Source organism: Schistocerca piceifrons, chromosome 2, assembly GCF_021461385.2.
Source record: "Schistocerca piceifrons isolate TAMUIC-IGC-003096 chromosome 2, iqSchPice1.1, whole genome shotgun sequence".
Classification (NCBI taxonomy): Eukaryota; Metazoa; Arthropoda; class Insecta; order Orthoptera; family Acrididae; genus Schistocerca; species Schistocerca piceifrons.
The window spans coordinates 425,501,600-425,523,798 of NC_060139.1; the positions used below are offsets into that span (position 1 = coordinate 425,501,600).

At 37.3% G+C, this 22,199-nt stretch overlaps 1 protein-coding gene across 1 annotated transcript in view; it reads right to left on the bottom strand.

Moving 5' to 3' along the window:
• Positions 1 to 3,418: 3,418 nt before the first annotated feature.
• Positions 3,419 to 22,199, bottom strand: part of LOC124775446 (Down syndrome cell adhesion molecule homolog) — a 144,484-nt gene continuing 125,703 nt past the window's right edge. Inside the window, exons 15-16 of the mRNA XM_047250279.1 lie at positions 9,371 to 9,672; positions 3,419 to 4,476 (exon numbers count right to left, since the gene is read on the bottom strand). Coding sequence (XP_047106235.1) covers positions 4,363 to 4,476; positions 9,371 to 9,672 — 416 coding nt within the window. The 3' untranslated portion in view covers positions 3,419 to 4,362. The remainder of the gene's footprint in view (positions 4,477 to 9,370; positions 9,673 to 22,199) is intronic.

Consider the following 22,199-nt stretch of genomic DNA (forward strand, 5'->3'; position numbering starts at 1 on the left):
AAGAACATAGATGACAGTAAGCTTCCAGTCACATGGTGAAGTAATAAAAAGGGAATGGATGGAAAGTGATCTTATGGAAGAATGGCTGGGCTCTTTCAATGCCAATACGGGGGGAAAAAAAATAAATAAATAAAATAAAAAAAAGTCAAGTTCTCTTTTTCCTAGACAATGCAACCTGCCACTTGAAAGTCAAGTTATAAAACATGAAATTGGCTTGGTTCCTATCATGTTCAGCCAGCCTCACAAAACCCGTGGAGCAGGGAGTTATTTACATATGCAATTCCCATTATAAGTGATTATTGATACAGTCTCTTATTCTTAGTGTTGAAGAAGCTGAAAGTGCATTTGCTCTTGCACATTCAGTTTCTGTCCTGGATGCAGTAAGTTCCTAATGAATTTTATGTAGCCTAGTTAGCTTTGTGTATTCTGGAAACCTGTCCAATTTGGGAAATTATATTTTAGCATCCATGCAATTCTGTTTTGAGCAAGTTTTACTATATAATTTTTGATTATTAAGAACACTCTTCAGATTTTTTATATTTATGTATTATGCTTTCTTTGTCACTGAAAAGAATTTTTCAAGGTTTGCAGGATTTAATCTGTTTAACTACATTTTCAATATTTCACGTGGGAAATTATGCCTGAAATTCTCAATGATATCTCTGTAGTCATGTTTTATTGCTCTGTAACTATATTAAGTTTGTCTACTGGTTTTAAACATCTAGTTACACTCATTTTTTCAAAGTGTTTCGTACAAAAATAGAAAATATGGCACATATTTTTAGTTTTTGCCTTCTATATGGTTTTGGGACAGACTATTTCCCTTTTGCATTGTTTTGTAATGTTTACATCATGCCCACTTCTCCAGTTGGTATAACTTCATCTGAAATTGAAGTTATAACATCTTTGAGCTTTCAGTGCAGATGAAGAGTTTCAAAGATGGTGGCCAGAATCTTTTGAATTTTGTTTTTGCTGTAGCTTCAAACAGAAACTCACTAAGACCCAGCAAAGATTTGTCAATTCTTATGCAAAATTGATATCAGAAAATACTGTTGCTGGTATTCACACACAGAAGTTGGCCATCAACAGCTACAGGATGGGCATTGTATCACACTGCCTCAAGCATGGACTGGGCCATGCAGCTGGCACTTGTTGCCACATACTCACAGTTTCTCAAGGTTGTTCTGTGCAAACACGGATTTTGCCTGCTGTGTGAAGAGCCAGGACACATGCTTCCTCTCTCCCATCTCAGGCACCTTCCCTCCTATGGAGACGTGGCTCACTGCCATGAGAACTACCTCCTTCTCATAAATTTCTTCAGTCTTTTAGCAGCCTGTAACCGCTCTCTGCCTATTATCCTTTTGTTCTCATGTGATTTTAAATGACATTTGACAGTTCCCAGCTGTGTGCAAATTCTCACACCATAACATGTCAGGTTTTGAATGGAACATCGTGATCTAATATTTTGAGTACTGCTTGTGAACTGAATATATTTTTTCTCTACATAATACATCACTAAGGAACAGCCTTTTTCACATCACCTGTGGTACCATTACTTTGAACACACTGATAGTGTCATATGAGTAGTCCCTTGCCACCCATTGTGGCTAACATTTTAAGGAGGATCTTGAGGAGAGAGCATGCCTGTCATTGGAGTTAAAACATACTTGCTTTTGGTGTTATATGGATGACATCTTTGTAATCTGGCTTTCTGGCTTGCATTACTGGATGTATTTTTACAATTTCTGAATTATCTTCATTCTAACATCAAGTTTATAGTGGAGATGGAGAAAAAAATTGAGTTGCACTGCATACTGTAAACCCGTACTCACAAACTTATGTTTTTAGACCACCAGCTGTCACGGTCCTTTACAGCAAAGCGGCATACTAGGACATTGGTCCACAGAGATGATCTGTTTCAGACAGCTTAACTGATGAGTTACACCATCTCCATACCAAACTCCTACAAAAAGATTATTCCAAACAGGAGATCCATTATGCCTTATAACCAGCATATGTAAGATGATGTGAGGCACTTGAACAAAATGAATGACATGGTGTAATAGTCATCTTGCCATTTGACAGCAATGTTTCTTCAAAAATAGGAAAATATTTTAAAGAAACAAAGTTAAATGCATGTTTCATCTGCCAATTCTTAGTTCTTCTAGGCTAAGTGAAGGACAATCTAAGTTTTATAAGGTCTGATATTTATAAGATTCTACCTACATGTTGCAATCCATACACTGGACAAATCTGTTGCACAGTGGAACACAGATGCAACAGACATCGATGACACGCATCTGGACTACCCATGGAAGTCTGCAGTGGCCCACATTTTCTCAGCATGGGGCACAATATGGGCTACAATAATATCAAAGGACTCTTATCAACATTTTTATAGTAGGTCAGCATAATTAATGAAGAGGGGAAAATTTGCAGCTGAATAAACCTTGTAAACAGAGAGAAAGAGAGAGAGAGAGAGAGAGAGAGAGGGTTCCAATGTAACACAATACTGAATCCATTACTGATAGTTTGAAGTCATGTGGACCACAAAAGAGATACACTGGTCAGACAAAGGGTGAGGCTTTGGTAGTGACTTAAGTATTTGGATGACAATAGTGGACATGAATTTCAGCTTGCAGCTTCTGAAGGAGGATGCTGGGGCAGCTAATGGCAGCATGCTAGGAATGACAGCCTTTGCATGTGTGCTGAAATTCTTGATGCATAATCTGGTAGGTGGCACGGCTATTCTTCCCAGTATCAATGAGGAAGTCTTTGTAACTGGCCACTGAATTTGGCCCCTTCAGACCTGCACATTTGCTGTTCAAACTGGCTTAAGTAGTAGTTGTAGGTTGCAAGTGCTACTCTGAGATGAAGAGGTTGACACAGGAGAGGAATTCATCACAGGCTGCATCAAACCAGTCAGAAGACTGATGACTCAAAAAAATAAAATAAAATAAAAGTAGGAAGCTTCAGTGACAGCTCAGCAATGTGTTCATCACACTTGAAGATGTCAGCCAGTTGTGCTGATGGAATGTCAAAGGGATTGCACAATTACATCCAACATCTCATCCAAAAACCATTTCTACAGTAACAGTGTAGCTGAGAAATTTGTTTAAGAACACTCAAGGTACCCTAGAGGATGTAATATGATTCTGAGGTTCTGTTCTCATTCCTTAAAAATATCAAGTTTCATTCACTTTTATACACATTAGATATACTCAAAACAGTATACAACAATCATTTTATTTTTCTGGTTACAACAAGTACATCACGATTGTATGATAAATAACTTTTTGTAGAGGTTAATTCTGTTCAAAATAATTTAATTTCTTTCTCTTTCATTGACAATAAATATATCAAGATGCAAACATTTTATAGCTTGTATTTCCAACAAAATTTTATAAGACTGCAATAATCTGGTTAAAAGTTACTTCCATCTGTTGTTGTTTGAATTTTCAAGAAGTACAAGAAGCTTCAAAGTATTATCTGGTGAGATAAACAGACATACATCATGTAACAAGTTTACAAAACAGAAGAGCATTTCTTATGTCAAATACTTGACAAACAATACCATAGATGCCATCTTCAATTCACATATTTTACTTATCATTTTTAATCACTGCGACATTATGGCCTGTTCTAAATGTCAGCATACCTGTTAACTTCCTGTGAGCATGACTTCATTCATGACAACATGGTTAACACTGTTGCATTCAAAACTTAAAACACTAATGATGTGTGATTATTTACCCCATTGAAGTACACTTACTGAAGTATTTATTTAATATGTCCAAAATAAATACTTGTGGATTGCATTATTTTGGTATATTGTATTGTATACATCTGCACAGGACTTCTTGAAAAACTCAGTGACACAAATACTGCTACAATCAATTATAAAAATTTATACAATAATGAGTAGTATTATATAGTCACAACAATGATGCAACAAATATTGCAAAGGGATTTTCCAGCTATTCCACATGCATTTATTGTGAAATGTATGCCATACAAATGGAAGGGAACACTGAGAAATTGACACATATTTTTAAGCCTTTGTATGTATATGTTTCTCACATTATTCTTCCAGTTATTGTGCTTCAGTGTACTGCATAACATTGAGGGTGCAGAAGCCTCAAGCACTTGTACACAGTGGGCACTTAAGGTGTAGCTGAGGAAATATTTTCTTTTGACTGGCAACTTGAAAACTGTACTCACAAAATTTTAGAAAAAGGCACTTGAATGTATTGTAGACCATTAAATCCATAAACTCCTCCTCATTTGTTTGTACGCAAATGTCACAAATTGGAGGAAATGGTTTGGAAGACAGAGGCCTGCTTGCCACAAAACAGTTTAATGTCAGTACCTGTGGGATTTGTACAAACTGTGAAGTGGGATCCAGTCCACAGCATCATCATCATACTGTGATGTTTTACAAATTTTTGTGTAGACAGAATCTGCACTGCTGCCATACTGAAAAAGAAGACAAAAATAATATTTAGTGGTGTATTTATGAATATGAGTGAAGTATATGATACACAAGGACTTTTTTTTTTTCAACCTCTGATCACTTAGTATAGAAGCTATGCAAATGGCAGAAAGTGGACAGGCACTGTAGGCTACTGCACAACTCTTGCACTACACACTCTGCCATTGCCGACCTCAAGGCATCAGTCTGCATTGCACTACAGCCATGTAAACATGGCTGCCACCATTGTTGCTCCCACCGAGTGGAAGCAGAAGGGAATAGTGCAGCAGAAATTCATCAGAGAATGAGCCGAATGTATGGTGATAACTTCATGACTTATGGTGTTGTGCATGAATGGTGCCGAAAGTTTAAAGATGGCCAAAATGATGTGCATGATGAATGGGGCCAAGGACACAAGTCTGTTGTTATAGCCGATCTTGTTGAACGAGTTTTCAGACGAAAAAGGGGTGTTGCTTTTAGAGTTTATGCAGCCTGGAACCACTATCAATGAAGCTGCTTATAGTGAAACTTTACAATGTTTGCGGAGAGCCATTCAAAACAAATGAAGAGAATTGCTGACTTCAGGAACCCTGGCACCCAGTGACTTTCACTTTTTTCATGAACTGAAGATGTGGCTAGGAGGGCAGCATTTTCAAACCAATGAAGATCTTTAAACCAACATCAATGCTCATTTGAAATCATTGGCGGCAACATCTTTTGAAGAGGGTATTGCAAATCTTGTCCACATCTACAATAAATGTCTCAATCTTTTCTATGATTATGTTGAAAAGTAACTATAAGTGTACAAAACTTTTGGTAATAAAATAACTGTTTTCTATGAACTTGTCTTTTATTTATAGTCTATCAGAAGTAAAAAAAGGCAGTCTGTTAGTGAAAGGTGCTGGAATGAAGATAAGTCATGAGAGTGGAGAAAGGAATTAACAAATGATGCCGCTCTGAAACAACCAATGAACAAGAGTGCCAGAATAAAAAAATTCCCAGTATATTCACTAAAACAGATTAGTGGAAAGTGGGAACAACATTTCATAAAAATGGTGATGTTGACCTGAGAAGATAGTTAAATCCAAAACAGTGGAAAAAAAGGAATCATATTCTTTGACAATCTGTACAAACTATCTGGTCCCCTTCTTCTTAAACTTGATGTAAAATATATAGGATATCTTCCTTTTACCCTCTCCTCATAATTATTCAGAAAAAAAGGAATACATCATTTACTACCTAATGATTGTTTTTAAACTACATACAATAGTGTGAACTGTAGGAGGGACATTATGCTCTGCCTTAAGAAAAATGGTAACACTTGATGTGCTGACAAGGTTGGTGAAGATGACAATCAACATCATGTGAAGCAAAGTAGTGGTTTTAGGAATAATGTCCAAACCACTGAATATTTACAGTGATGTCCTGTATGGGGATGAACTAGACTGTCTTCTTCCCTTTGTAACACTGGAAAATGTGATGAGAGGACATGTAGTCAGATAACCTATGAATCACTGCAGTGTTAGCTTACATCATGAGGTCCTGTTACAAGATCTCAGAGGGGAATAGAGAAGTTCTTTGTACTAAGACAGGGGATTGACTATCAGTGAATCAGAGGCTTGTAGAAGAGTACATATGGGAAACATGCTGATATCAAAAACTACATGTAACTGTGAATTTAAGAGGATTGAGCAGTTTAAAACACCTGGGATAGACCATAACTGAAAACAATACCTTTTACAAAATTATAAATGACTATAGTCGAGACAGCATTAGAAGATCCCTGACAGCTCACAGAGCTGTTGCTGTCTGTCAACTGTGGAATGCCTATTAGCTGCAGGTGAAAACAGTAGCTGTTTGCAGAGTTGTGACAGCTCTGTGCACTGCCATAGAGATATTTGTAAAATCACTTCACGTTATTATTTTAGGTAGGCTCACAAAACTGCTGTCCCATCTCACTGCAACTGTCATGGATCAACTTATGCCTATTCAACTATAGTTATAGCCAATGGAACCCATTTTGGTACAATGAAAGTACTTTCTTGAAGAGTTTTATCTCACAAGACTAAATAGCATATAAAACACTTGTAGGATCAGTGTCCACATACACCTCAGAAACTTGGCCACTAACAGTAAGGAAAACACCTACATACTGGATGGCTTTGAGAGGAAGGTGCTCAGCAGAATAATAGGTTCACATTATGAAGGTGGAAATTGGAGAATGGTGTAAAAATGGACTTTATGCTACCTGTAAAAATTCACCAGTCAGAAAAATAGCAAACTCATTAAAACAGATAGGAGCCCATGAATAGATGGTAAAGAGGTGGCAAAGAAGAGCTTAACTGAACATTTCAGAAGTTGGTGAGAGTAAAATCACCCAAAAACAATGTGGGTTGATGGTGCTGAAAAAGACCTGCATATGTTGTATTTAAAAGAATTAGCAGAAAATCAGATTACTTGGCAGAAAACTGTGTAAGAGGTGGTGATTCACAATGGATTGGAGTAGTGCAACAGAAGAAGGAGAAGAAGAAGATGATGATGATATGAAAAAAGTTCTAGCAAATTGTAGCGGTTGGTTTTGTTTTTCTTCCTGACAACTCTGCAGAATAAGCTATATAGATATTTTCTGTTAGACACAAATTAAGTTTTCAGAATCTCCAGTATATATTAATGCTCATTTTTTGTTGAGATGATTTAGTTGTTGGCATACAGACTATTTATTGTGATTTGACAGTCTGCCTTTTGTAAGAGATGTTACTGCATACCCCCATCAGTTGTGATAATGATTATCTTGATGACAACAGTGCTACATCCCTCAAACTACAGTCATAATGAATACACTCAGAGTGAAGCAAAGTGTGAAAACATGTTATTTCAATCCAGGGGCTCTTGAGACTTCACTGTGGAAACTTGTAAGCCATCATCAAATTGATTCTGAGCATTCACGTTATTTACCTGTAGCACACACAATTACAGTTATTGTAGAACCATATTAGGTCAGTTGATAACAGGATGATGGTAAAGGCTGATTTGTGAATATAAAAAGGTTAATAGCAGAATTGAATTTATTAAAAATGAGAGAATTTTTCAAAAATACCAAATGTAAACATTACAGGACAGGTTGTAAAAAATAATAAACATTACTGGAATAAACTACAAAAATCCAGAAACAAAATAAAGAGAAATGACAAATAGCCATAGGTTAAAATTTACCGTAATGTATTATTTTTCTAAATCACTGATCCACTCTGGATACAGGATGAAATATACTGATGTATGTGAGATAGTGTCTTTTCTCCAGTCACATAACCATTGACTTTATACAGAAGTCCCATTTCTCATATTGTCTTTCAATCCCCAGAGTAAACACTAACTACAATAGCAGCCATATCTGGTTGTTCTTACAGAGAATAAATTGTCATGATGGTGTCCACTTTCAATGTTCTGCCAATTGGGCTTCCACAGATCAATTGCAGACTGAAGAAGTCTTCAGGTGAACGGAAGAGGTTCCAAGGTTAGTTTCTTTCAAGGAAGCTGGTGTCCAAATATTAGGTAAGAGTTATTTGCTTAAATCTTGTTTTTTTTTTTTTTTCTCTGCAGCACTTTCTTGTCAGCATTCTTAAGAGGAAATGCCAGTCAGAAAGCATAACTTTAGAATGAGGTTCGTTTTAGGCACTTAATAATAAGTCTATGTTCCTGTTTCTGGTCAGTGGTTGTGCAAAATTATTTATTCGAGGAAGAAAGTAATGTAAAAGGCTGCATTCAATCATTATTGTCCTGGAATAACTTAAAAAATGGCTTTCCTCTTCCTGAGAAATTTCACTTTCAAGTAAAAGCAGGCACATTCACATCCAGCACTTCAGTAAAAAAACTTAATGTAGCATTTATTTATGGTTAAAAGTGAATTGTACTTCCAAATTCAAATAATGAAAATAAAAATGCAATTTGAAAGATTAATTTTTGATGTTGTAACATCACTTAGTGATATCATTAAACAGTATATTACTGGAATAGGTAAAGTGGAAAGCCATTATATTCAAATAAAATAAAAACAAATATTAAAGCATTATATTTCAGATATTTAGAGATGAACAAAAACATTGTACAAATAATGTGTATTCACAAACTACAAATCATCATTGAAGAAACAGTACTGTATAACTGACTCTGTGTTGATTTGCCATGAAAATGCAAAAGGGCACACAGCCATAGCACATTTTTATCCCCTGTTATTTATCTCTCCATACCTGAAAGCAATTCTCGTGTCTCAGCTGATGGAAATGGTTCCACAAGACAATCTTTTCAATAAGAAAGAAATCGTTGGTCTCTTGGAATTGGTGTATGAAAGGGGGATATGTTTTTGAGAATGACTGACAGATGCCAAGCACTGCATCTATTGCCAATCCTTTGTCAGTCTTCTTGGATTATGCTATAGTCTTCTGATGTTACAACCTCCCTACAGGCAACAGCATCTTCGACAAATAACATCACAGAGTGTATGACATTTCTGTTACAGAGTATTTCATACTTTTGCACATACATGGTTTTCTTTGAGCTTCATATTCACTGCAACGAGTTGAAAATTGGCAGTTTCCACAGTAACAGCAGGTGCAATGAGTCAATTACATCATCTGACCAAAATCAGGAAAATTGGAGAAGTCAGTCACATGGCACTGTTTCTTCAATGATGAAATATGGTACTGAAATTTCCTTTTAGGTCAAGTTAGTTACCCACTGCTACATAACAAAACAGAGTTAAAAAAAGTATAAGTAAGTACAAGAATAGAATGAATTTACACTAACAAAGGAAAAGCTATACTCATTGCATAATTCATCTGAATTTGGCAACCAAATTTGTTTTATCATAGCACACATCACTCCAAAGATATTGTTTATTACCTTGTATATGTCAACATTGACTCCTTCCAGAGGCTGACCCTGAGAGCAATGGTCCATAGTGAGTGGGACACCTTCCACTGCACCTTCACTCCCCATGGAATTGGGGACCTGGAAAGTTGCATATGGACTAATATCTTGCCTGCGTCCCAATGACACGCGCATTGGTGTGGGCAAGCAGACTGATTCATGTGGACTTGAGCTCATCATTCCACTACAGCCATTACTGCCTCCTGCAGTTGTATCAGATTCACATCCTCCAACCTTCCCAACATCAGGTACAAGTCCTATCTCTGATGGTTTCTCTGTAAAACAACCCCATTTATGAAAAACTGAAAGTGAACATCAAACTGGATTATCAGAAAGTTACATTCAGAAAATGTAACATGTTAATTATCTAATTAGATGCACAACACAGTCTGACCATGTTGCTCACAGATAGAAAATCATTTGTATACAAATGTTTTATTTGCAGAAAATGACAAGTACAGAGATAAGTTATTATCTCTTATGGGAGGGATGAAAATCACCTGCAATAAAAGAATGGCCCACCCACTGTAAAATATTAAAATATCCAACACTTAAATTGAGCTCTTGACAGTATACAAAACCTTCAAACATTTCCCTATTTCTTACTACTAAACTCATTCAATCAAAATGTGGCACATCTTCACTCATAGACCACAAGTACAGCACACTGTAGGTTTTTCTTACCACACAAAAATTGACCTTGTAACAAAGTGCAGTGTCCAATGCTCAATCACATCAAAGCCACTTATTCCCATCTGCGTGACCCTGACAGAACTGTTGGCTTAAACTGTTTGTTGCTTTATGCATCCAGCTCTCCCAATCATATGTAACTTTTGTGTTAAAAATGAAGTAATAGAAACCAAGGGGGCAGTTCATAGGAGTAAACCGTTGTCAGTATAGGCACTCCTCACTGCCATGTCAGCCAACTCATTGCCCTGTATACAAACATCTACATCTATGTCTCTATTCTGTAAACCACTGTGAGGTGCATGGCAGAGGGTACATCCCACTGTACTAGTTATTAGGGTTTCTTCCTATTCCACTCACCTATGTAGCATGGGAAGAATGATTGATTGAATGCCTCTGTTGTGCAGTAATTATCCTAATCTTATCCTCATGATTCCTATGTGAGCAACATTTACAGAATTGTAGTATATTCCTAGAGTCATCATTTAATGCTGGTTCTTGAAACTTTGTTGATAGACTTTCTTGAGACAGTTTATGTCTATCTTGAAGACTCTACCAGTTCAGTTCCTCTCCCACAGATGAAACAAAGCTGTGACCATTTGTGCTGCCCTTCTCTGTATACATTCAATAACTCCTGTTAGTCCTTTTGGTATGGGTCCCACACACTAGAGCAATACTCTAGAACCAGTCATACAAGTGATTTGTAAGCGATCTCCTTTGTAGAGGGATTGCACTTCTCCAGGATTCTATTAATAAATCGAAGTCAACCATCTGCTTTACCCAGGAGTGAGCGTATGTGATCATTCCATTTCATATCCCTACAAAGTGTTACACCCAGGTACTTCTATGATTTGGCTAATTACAACAGTCACCCATTGATATCATTATCACAGGATTCTGCATTTTTTCAGTTTGTGAAGTGTGTTTACAATCCTGAACATTTAAAGCAAATTGTCAATCTTGGCTTAACTTTGAAATCTTATCAATATCTGACTGAATATGTGTGCAGCTTCTTTCAGATAGTAGTTCATTATAGATAACTGCATTGTCCACAAAAAGTCTGAGGTTGCTATTAATATTGTGTGCAAGGCCATTAATATACAACATAAACAGCTAGGGACCAAACTCGCTACCCTGCAGCACAGCTTAAGTTACTTCTACATCTGACGACGATTCTCCATCCAAGATAACATCCTGCATTCTGAAAGTTCTTGGTAGATTAAAACTGTGTGCTGGACTGAGACTCAAAATCAGAACCTTTGCCTTTCATGGGCAAGTGCTCTACCACTTGCCCGTGAAAGGCAAAGGTCCCGAGTTCGGGTCTAGGTCTGGCATACAGTTTTAATCTGCCAGGAAATTTCATATCAGTGCACACTCCACTGCAGAGTGAAAATCTCATTCTGAAAACATCCCCCAGGCTGTGGCTAAGCCATGTCTCCACAATATCCTTTCTTTCAGGAGTGCTAGTTCTGCGAGTTTCACTGGAGAGTTTCTGTAAAGTTTGGAAGGTAGGAGACGAGATACTGGCAGAAGTAAGGTGGTGAGGATGAAGTGTGAGTCATGCTTGGGTAGCTCAGTGGTAGAGCAATTTCCCGCAAAAGGCAAAGGTCCCAAGTTCGAGTCTCGGTCCAGCACACAGTTTTAATCTGCCAGGAAGTTTCATATCAGCGCACACTCCACTGCAGAGTGAAAACCTCATCCTGCATCCTCCTTACCATAAAGCTCTGAATCCAGTCACAAATTTCACTTGGTACCTCATACAATTACACTTTTGGCAACAAGTGTAGGTGTGGTACTGAGTCAAATGCTTTTCAGAAATCAAGAAATACTGCACCTATCTGACAATCATGATCCAAAGCTTTCAGTGTGTCTTGTGATAAAAGTGCAAATAGGATTTCACATGACCAATGTTTTTCAAACCCATACTGGTTGGCATTGAGGAGGTCATTCTGTTCAAGATACATCATTATGTTTGAGCTCAGAATATTTTCTAAGATTTTATAATGAATAGAAGTCAAGGATACTGGACAGTAGTTTTGTGGATCACTTCTACCATCCTTCTTGTAGACAGATGTGACCTGTGCTTTTTTTCCAAGAACTGGACATGGTTTTTTATTCAAGGGATCTATGATAGATTTTAGTTAGAAGAGAGGCTAACTCGGCCACAAATTCAGTGTAGAATCTGACAGGGATCCCATTGAGCCCTGGAGCTTTGTTCAATTTTAACAATTTCAGCTGTTTCTCAACACTGCTATCACTAAAACTTATTTCATTCATATTTTGGTCATACAGGGATTAAGTTATGGGAATTATCCTGGGTTTTCCTTTGTAAAGGAACATTTGAAAATGAAGTTAAGCATTTGAGCTTTTGCTTTGCTACCCTCAATTTGAGTTCTGCCTCATTCGCTAGGATGTGGGCACTACCTTTGCTTCGGTGAAATATCATTTCACAGTATTCTGCTATGGTAGTCATTGAAGGAATCATGCATTAGTCTCTTGACAGCAAAATGTGTTTCATTCAGCATCTCTCTCTCTATAACCCTACACTTTGTTTCACACCTGTTATGCAGTAATCTCTGTTTCTTGAGAAGCTTCTTTACAGTGACTGTATATCATGGAGGTCCCTCCCATTATGTCTGTCCAGTGCATGGTCAACTATTCTTTGAGACCTGAGCCACAGTTACTCTACATTCTCCAGCCCTGTGCTGTAAGGTTCGAGTTCCTCACTGAGATATGGGACTATTGATATTTTTATCTAGTTTACTGAATGTATGCATATTTCTGCTAATTTTAGTTGTCCTTTGCACTTTAGTAATCAACTGTGTCATGGTCACTGCTACCAGTTTCAGTGTGGACATTCTCAAAGAGGTCAGGTCTATTTTTGTTGCCATTAGATCCAATATATTTCCATCGTGAGTGGGGTTCCTAACTATTGTTCTATGTAGACATTTAGCAGTATTTCACAGGATGCCTTCTCACACCTACCAATAACAAAACTGTAATTTTCCCAGTTAATTGTTGGATGATTTAAGTCTCCACTAATGGTTACAGTATGACTGGGGAAGTTACATATAAGTGAAATGAGGTTTTCTCTAAAGTTTTTTTGGTCACATCAGAAGATGTGTCTGGTGGCTGATGGAAGGATCCAATTATCAATTTATGCCTACCTTGTCCAAACAATCTCATATGCAGCTTCAATTTCTATCTCAGTGGATTTGAGTTTCTTGTCTACTGTGGCAAATCAACCACCTTCATTTCCCTTTTGCCTATTCTTTCAATATACACTTAAATTTTTCCCAAAAATCTCACTGGTATCAATTTCAGGTTTCAGCCAGCTTTCTGTACCTCATATTATGTGAGCTTCACTGCTTTTCATGAGCACTTCAAACCTTGGCACTTTGTTGCAAAGGCTTTAGTAGTTTACCATTAGAATTTTAATACTCTTTCCTGTAGGAGTGATTTCTATCAGTCTTACACTGATACTTCTGGGTTTCCTACAGCTTTCATTATCCAGACTGGACAGAGAGTCACCAAATCTAAAAAACCCTTGTGTGCACCCCACACACAGTCAGTTACCTGAGTAGCAGCCTCTGATATGTAGTGTACACCTGACCCATTTAGGGGGGACCCTACAGTTCTCAACCCCAAGGTGCAAGATGAGGAAGTCAAGCTTAACTTGTCACAGAACCTTCAAAGTCTCTGGTTCAGTCCTTCAAGTCAACTCAGAACCAAAGGACAATGAGCAGCTCTGGGGACAATCTACACCTAAATCTACTTCTATATTCTGAATACCACCATGAGGTGCGTGACAGAGGGTAGTCTCATTGTACCAGTTATTAGGGTTTCTTCCTGTTCCATTCATATATGGAGCATGTGAAGAATGATTGTTTGAATGCCTCTGTGTGAGAAGTAATTATTCTAATCTTATCTTCACGATCACTTTGTGAGCAGTGTGTAGGGTTCTATAGAATATTCTTAGAGTCATCATTTAAAACCAGTTCTTGAAACTTTATTAATAGACTTTCTCGGGATAATTTGCATCTATCTTCAAATGTCTTCCAGTTATCTTTGTTTGGCATCTTTGTGACACTCTCCCCCAGATCAGACAAACCTGTGACCATTCATGCTGCCCTTCTATGTATACGTTCAATATCCTGTGTTAATTTCTTTTGGTACACTTCAGCAATATTCTAGAACTGGCCACATGAGTGATTTACAAGCAATCTCCTTTGTAGATAGGTTGTGCTTTCCCAGTATTCTACCAAAAAACCAGTCTTCAAATTGCTGCTTTGCTGAAACACCATACATGAGATTGTGGTTGATTACTAATCAGTAGAATGACACTTACTTTTCTTGCTATTATAAAATGTGAAGAGGGTATTTTATTCTTCCATTTGCTTATGAATTGTGTTCACTGAACCCCATAATTATGAGCCTTCAAGGATGTGAATGAGACAAATATGTTTTAGCATTTTATCTGCTACGTACATCTTCTGAAGTCCATTTATGGAATTAGAGAAAATGATTCAAATCTTCTGCCAATCATATCTCAATCATTCCACTGCTTCTGGGTTTCGTAGAGCTCTGTGCAAAAAGCTGTAAACTTCATCTTGGCACAGAATCTTAAAGACACTGCGAAGGAAAAACTACAGAATAGGTGACACAATATTTTTTGTTTGGAGATGTACTTTTCATCCAGATGATTCATAGTGAGGATATCCTCTGGGATGTGGAATGTGCCAGAAAAAAAGACTACACAATAAATACACACAAAATAAGATCAGATAAAAGACTTAAGCATATTTACATTTAAAAGGATATGAAACTTATCACCAAATATTGAACTTTCAATACACTTAGGTGCACATGACAATACTTAGGCTATTGTAGCCATGCATCATTAAATAATATATGACTGCATCACTGCAAAATTTTTTTACAGATTGTACAAAATATTCACATTACGCGATATTATTGATAACATACACACTTCAGCTGGTTCTGCTAAGAAATTCATTAATGGAGTAGAAGGAGATGGCCACCAATAAATCCTTTAACCTCTTCTCAAACTGTTGTGTGCTGTCCTTAGGTTGGTTAGGTTTAAGTAGTTCTAAGTTCTAGGGGACTGATGACCATAGATGTTAAGTCCCATAGTGCTCAGAGCCATTTGAACCATCTCCTCAAACTGAACTTCATTATTAGATAAACTCTTCATGGCTGCTGGCATGTTATTGAAAAAGTGTGTTGCTGTCCAGTGGACACCTTTCCGAACCACAGTAAGAGATTATAAATCATTGTGAAAGCTATTCTTATTTCTAGTATTGATTCTGTGAACTGAGCTGTTGGTTTGAAAAAAATATATACTTGTAATGGCAACTTTCATTAAAGAATAAATATATTGTGAAGCAGTATTTTAGTATCCCCAGTTCCTTAAACAGCCCTCTGCAGCATGTGCTTGAGTTTGAACCACAAATAATTCATATTGCTTGTTTATGGCCCCAGAAGACTTTATCTTGGCTTGGGTTACCCCAGAAAATAAACACGCATGACATTATGAAATGAAAGTAAGCATAGCATGCTAGTTCCTTTATTTTTTACATCACCTATGTCTGACAACATTTGCATCGCAAATAGAGATTTGCTTAGGTGCTTCAGCTGTTCTGTGGTATACTTCTCCCAGTTAAATTTATTGTCAAGCTGTAATCCCAAGAGTTAAACACTGTCAACTTCTTCTATCTGCTTGTCATTACATTTTTGGTATACACTTGTTTTTTCAAGGTTTAGTGATAGAGAAACATTTATTAATGTCCATGAAAATTTCATTAACTGACCTTTCTGAGACTGTACTTGAGTTAATATTTATTGAAATGTTTATATCAACTGTAGAGAAAACAAACTTAACATCTTGTAATGTTACTGATGAAAGGTCATTGATACACACAAAAATATATGAGTCCTAAGAGGGAACCTAAGGGGACACCACATGTTATTTGTTCCCAGCTGAATGGTGCCTGATAGCTTAATACAAGTCTCTTTCCTATTGACACCCTTTGTCTTCTGTCAGAGATATAGGACTTGAACTATTTTGCAACATTTCCTGTTACACCATAGTATTCTAATTTACTTAAAAGGATATTGCGATTTACACAGTCAAATACCTTTGACAGATCACAAAATATACCAGTAGCCTGTAATTTATTGGCTAATGAATTAAGTACATTCACACAGTATGTGTAGAGAGCCTTCTCAATATTGGAACCCTTTAGTAATCTGAATTGTGACTTGGATGATATTTTATCTATGGTCAGATGGTCAAGAAGATGACTGTATATTATATTTTCTAAAATTTTTGAGAATGTAGGCAAAAGCAAAATTAGACAGAGGTTTGATGTTATTTCTTTATTTCCTTTCCTAAACAGTAGCTTAACTTCTGTATATTTCAACCATTCAGGAAGTGTTCCACTAATAAAAAGACTTGTTACATAAATAACTTAAATGACACTACAGTCAGAGGCATACTGTTTAATCAGTTTCGTTCACAGCAACTAGAATTTTTTGATTTTAACGAATTTATGGTGGGCATTACTTCTACTGGTGTTGTAAGGGTCATACTCTTATTATTGTAGTTATTTGTAGCGATTGGCCTGAGATATTCCATGGCAGCATCTACTGAACCTGACAACCCCATCTTTTCAGTAACAGCTATGAGGTGCTTATTGAAAAATTCAGCAACACTGCACACATCCGTTACCCACATATCATTTACTTTCAAATCTCTGTGCTCCTTGTCATCTCCGGTTCTGCCAGTCTTTTCTTTCACTATATCCCATATTGTCTTTATTTTGCTATCTGATGTGACTGTCTTTTTCTGATAATTTATTTGCTTTGATGTACGTATTACTATCTTCAATATTTTGCAGTATGTTTTGTAATGATCTACAGAATTTACATTAGGTTTTTTCCTGACTGATGGATATAATTTCCTTTTTGTCTTACAGGATACCTTTATTCCTTGAGTAATTCATGGTTTTTTTCATAGACTTTGGTCTAATGTGGGCTAGTTTTGGGGGAAAACAGTTTCAAATAAGTTAAGGACAAATTCATGCTGTGAGCATTGTACACTTCACGCCTCTGAGAAGTTTCCTGAAACAATCAATTTTTGGCTTACTGACTACCCTCTTGAACTCAGATGCAGTGGGTTTTACATCCCGATCAAAATTAACATTTATCAAAAGGAACTGCATGTCATGGTCTTTTGCATTAGACATTTCTGTAAATATATTATTAATGGCTGTCTTTGAGCCTTTAGCTAATCTAGTTGGAAAGTTAACTTATCAAGTTGAATGACAATGCTACTGACTGCAGTAAGTTCTTACTGGAAGAGGTTTCAAGAAAATCTACATCAAAATCACCAGCAACCACTAATTCCTTATTTTTTGTTTCTAGATAGGCCAGTACAGTTTCAAAGTGATTTATGAACAGATTAAAATTATTAGTTGGTATACACTTACTATCAAGAATAGTTTATTATGGAATTCTAATTTGGTTGCACATGCTTCTATATGCTGCTCTAGGCAAACTAATGAATGTCTATGTTATTATATCTGTGGCAATTCCTAGTGAATGTGGCAACTCATCCATCCTCCATTTGTTCCATACAAAAGTGAGAAGCTAATCTAAATCCTGCAACACTTATCTTAATACATCTGAACCAGTGTTTAGAGAGGCAGGTTACGTCAACTGGCTTGGATGAGTCCAATTCATCAATGCAGATAAGTATTTCATTGATTTTACTTCTTAGCCCTTGAATATGTTAATGCACTAAAGACAGTAGGCATTTCCCACTAACTGAGATAAAACTGGGTGAAAATAAAATTTCTGCTGATTGATGAAACTTTTGAACCAACAACTGTGTTTGCTGACACATGTGCCAGAATTATGCTGTTTAGTTTCTTTCTCAAAGTGAAGGTCGATTTCAATCCTGACCTCACTTAAAACTTGACTTCTTTCTGTCTTATCTATCCTACTATCCTAAAAATCATGCCGCTTCAATGCCACTAGTATTTTAGCACTCATTGCAGTCCCCCCCCCCCCCCCCCCCCCACGCATTTCCTGATATTAGACCAGCCCTTTCCTGATGAGATGCAGCCCAACTCTAGTATAATCCCACCTACTGAGAGAATCGACAGGAACCACGCTAATATGTGACCCTGCACCTGCCCCAAACAGCTGTTCCAACTCCAAATTAACTCTCCTGACAGAAGAGTTCAAATGAGGTCAGTCATGGCATATCAGAACAAACACAAACTCCCCATTGATATGTCTTGATGCTGATGCAATCTTTACCAGATCACACTCTACATTGTATCAAGGATATCTGTCAATACTGTTGGCTGGCCTACCTACAATAACTATGGTGTCTTCCTTGGTAAAGTCTTTACAGAGTGAAGCTAAGTCCTCTGTCACCTGATCCAGACAAGTGCTAAGTTTAAAAAGAAAATGGTGACCTGGTATTCTGATCCTAATTCATCCTGCAGAAGTTGGCCTGTACCTCTGGCATCAAGGCTACCTAACAAAAAACTTACTTTCTCCTTGATGACTTCCCTACATTCTTGCTCAATATTCTAATGAAAGTTTGTTGTGCCTGTGCTTGAGGCTCAATAGTTTCTAACTGAAGCAACAGGTCTACCTTTTTTACATTTACCACAAAAGTGCCATAAAGATTTGGCACTCATATAAAAAGATGTTTATAAATGAAATCAGATGAAAAAGATTTCTTATATTTCACCTAATATTACATTTACTCCATCCTTGAGTTAAAACATTCAGGTTTTCCACAACAGTATCAGGTACTTGCTTGTTAATTCAGGTCCAAAAGTGTCTGGTCACACTTTCATGATTTAGAAACGTGTGTTCTGCTGATGACCAAATCACGAGATTATAGTTCTATGTTTGTCTATAATTATCTCATACTAAAACATTGAATAACTCACAAAGACACTGTCAAAATGAAGATTCATTGTAAGAACTGTCTAACTTGTAATAAATGATTAGTTATCTCATACAAACATGTTGAATGACTCACAAAGATACCCTAAAAATGAAGCGACATTGTAAGAACAGTGTAAGTTGTAATAAATAATTAGTTAACAATTCTTAAATATATAATCAAATCTTTACTGTTTTCTTGCCTCATAATATTACAATGTGAGTACAAAGTTTTGAAAATGCTACTCTCTCTTTCCATCTTCTGGCAAAGTGCTGATGTGTCACAGTCTGTCTGCTCATGTAGATATTGGCTGCAGCATTTAAATCTCACAGTTGTCATTCCATGATAGCTGAACAGTGGCTTTGCCATCTGTTTTATGCAGCCTTTTCAAAACATCATGCCCACTCTGTGATATTATGTGGCAAGAAACCTGTGAAGATTTGATTGTATTGACACACTGCAAAGAAATTCATACATACAATTCTTAAAAATGGTTCAAAATGAAAGTAGTAGTTGTTTCCCTCTATCCTTAAAAATGTTATCTCTGCACAAGAAAGCTGGAAAGTCACATCCTAGTAACTAGAGCCCATCCTTTAAAACAGTAGAGTACTACATGCATTCGAGGTCTGTGATAATCTCTCTATAAATAACGTTCTTAGTACTTAGAGTATAGTTTCAGGTCCAGTTTGTTAAAAGTGAAATTCTCATTTGAAATGAGAGTATTTGTTAACGCTATGCTTGTGGATCTCAGCAAGGGATTTGATACAGCCAGCCACACACGCCACTCCTATGGATTTAGAGAATTGAAAAGGCATCGTAAAAATCATCTGTAAGTGCCAATGTTGTTTCATTTTTGCTGTATGTGTGCATGTGCATATAATGAATATGTAATTTATTGTTTGGTAAAGAAATTGAAGTTTGATCAGTAATAGTAATGGTCACTTAATGTACCAGTATGTACTGTGTTAGATATATTGTACCATGCAAGGTGAGGCAAATAAGACAGGCCATACAAAACAGACAGAATGGGTAGGTATATTGAGATCCCATTTACACAAAGTTACAGTGAAAAATGTGGCAAATTTTCTGAAAAATGCAAGTAATTTTTAATGTTTATAGCTGCACAATTATGACACTGTCTTTGTTTTCTTTAAACTGGATTATATACTTTTTTATGACATTGGAAGGAGCCTTTGAAAGGAGTTCAGTTACATATTAAGTGTGGGACTTGATCAAGTAGTAACAAGAGAATAGTGCCACAAATCATTGTTCTAGTGTCTTGAGAATAGGTCCCACAAACATCTGGTCCAATGTACTAAAAGTAAGCCAAAATGTGACTCAGGTGAAGTTTGCATGTTTATTGTAACAACTGTCATTTCTATTTTTGAAAATATTGCCCTTGAACAGTGATACATGCTATATAGTGATTCCAGGCACTACTGAATGTTGAATTTAATCTGGACTTATTCCAGCACAGGCCTGTGTTATATGGAAATTCGCATCTTCAGGAGATTCCGTATAGACCTCACATTTTAATTTTCCCCATTGGTAAAATCCTAGAGGCGCTAATTCTGGTGAGCATGAGAACAATTTTTTTGTTTTATGAATGACTAATACGTTCATATCTAAATGTTTTCTTAAGTAGACTGTGATTATCAGTGTGGTATGGGTGGGTGACCCATTATGTTGGTACCAATGAATTGTTGTACAGGGTGTTTCAAAAATGACCGGTATATTTGAAACGGCAATAAAAACTAAACGAGCAGCGATAGAAATACACCGTTTGTTGCAATATGTTTGGGACAACAGTACATTTTCAGGCGGACAAACTTTCGAAATTACAGTAGTTACAATTTTCAACAACAGATGGCGCTGCAAGTGATGTGAAAGATATAGAAGACAACGCAGTCTGTGGGTGCGCCATTCTGTACGTCGTCTTTCTGCTGTAAGCGTGTGCTGTTCACAACGTGCAAGTGTGCTGTAGACAACATGGTTTATTCCTTAGAACAGAGGATTTTTCTGGTGTTGGAATTCCACCGCCTAGAACACAGTGTTGTTGCAACAAGACGAAGTTTTCAATGGAGGTTTAATGTAACCAAAGGACCGAAAAGCGATACAATAAAGGATCTGTTTGAAAAATTTCAACGGACTGGGAATGTGACGGAAGAACGTGCTGGAAAGGTAGGGCGACCACGTACGGCAACCACAGAGGGCAACGCGCAGCTAGTGCAGCAGGTGATCCAACAGCAGCCTCGGGTTTCCGTTCACCGTGTTGCAGCTGCGGTCCAAATGACGCCAACGTCCACGTATCGTCTCATGCGCCAGAGTTTACACCTCTATCCATAGAAAATTCAAACACGGCAACCCCTCAGTGCCGCTACCATTGCTGCACGAGAGACATTCGCTAACGATATAGTGCACAGGATTGATGACGGCGATATGCATGTGGGCAGCATTTGGTTTACTGATGAAGCTTATTTTTACCTGGACGGCTTTGTCAATAAACAGAACTGGCGCATATGGGGAACCGAATAACCCCATGTTGCAGTCCCATCGACCCTGCATCCTCAAAAAGTACTGGTCTGGGCCGCCATTTCTTCCAAAGGAATCATTGGCCCATTTTTCAGATCCGAAACGATTACTGCATCACGCTATCTGGACATTCTTCGTGAATTTGTGGCGGTACAAACTGCCTTAGACGACACTGCGAACACCTCATGGTTTATGCAAGATGGTGCCCGGCCACATCGCACGGCCGACATCTTTACTTCCTGAATGAATATTTCGATGATCGTGTGATTGCTTTGGGCTATCTGAAACATACAGGAGGCGGCGTGGATTGGCCTCCATATTCGCCAGACATGAACCCCTGTGACTTCTTTCTGTGGGGACACTTGAAAGACCAGGTGTACCGCCAGAATCCAGAAACAATTGAACAGCTGAAGCAGTACATCTCATCTGCATGTGAAGCCATTCCGCCAGACACGTTGTCAAAGATTTCAGGTAATTTCATTCAGAGACTACACCATATTATTGCTACGCATGGTGGATATGTGGAAAATATCGTACTATAGAGTTTCCCAGACTGCAGCACCATCTGTTGTTGAAAATTGTAACTACTGTAAT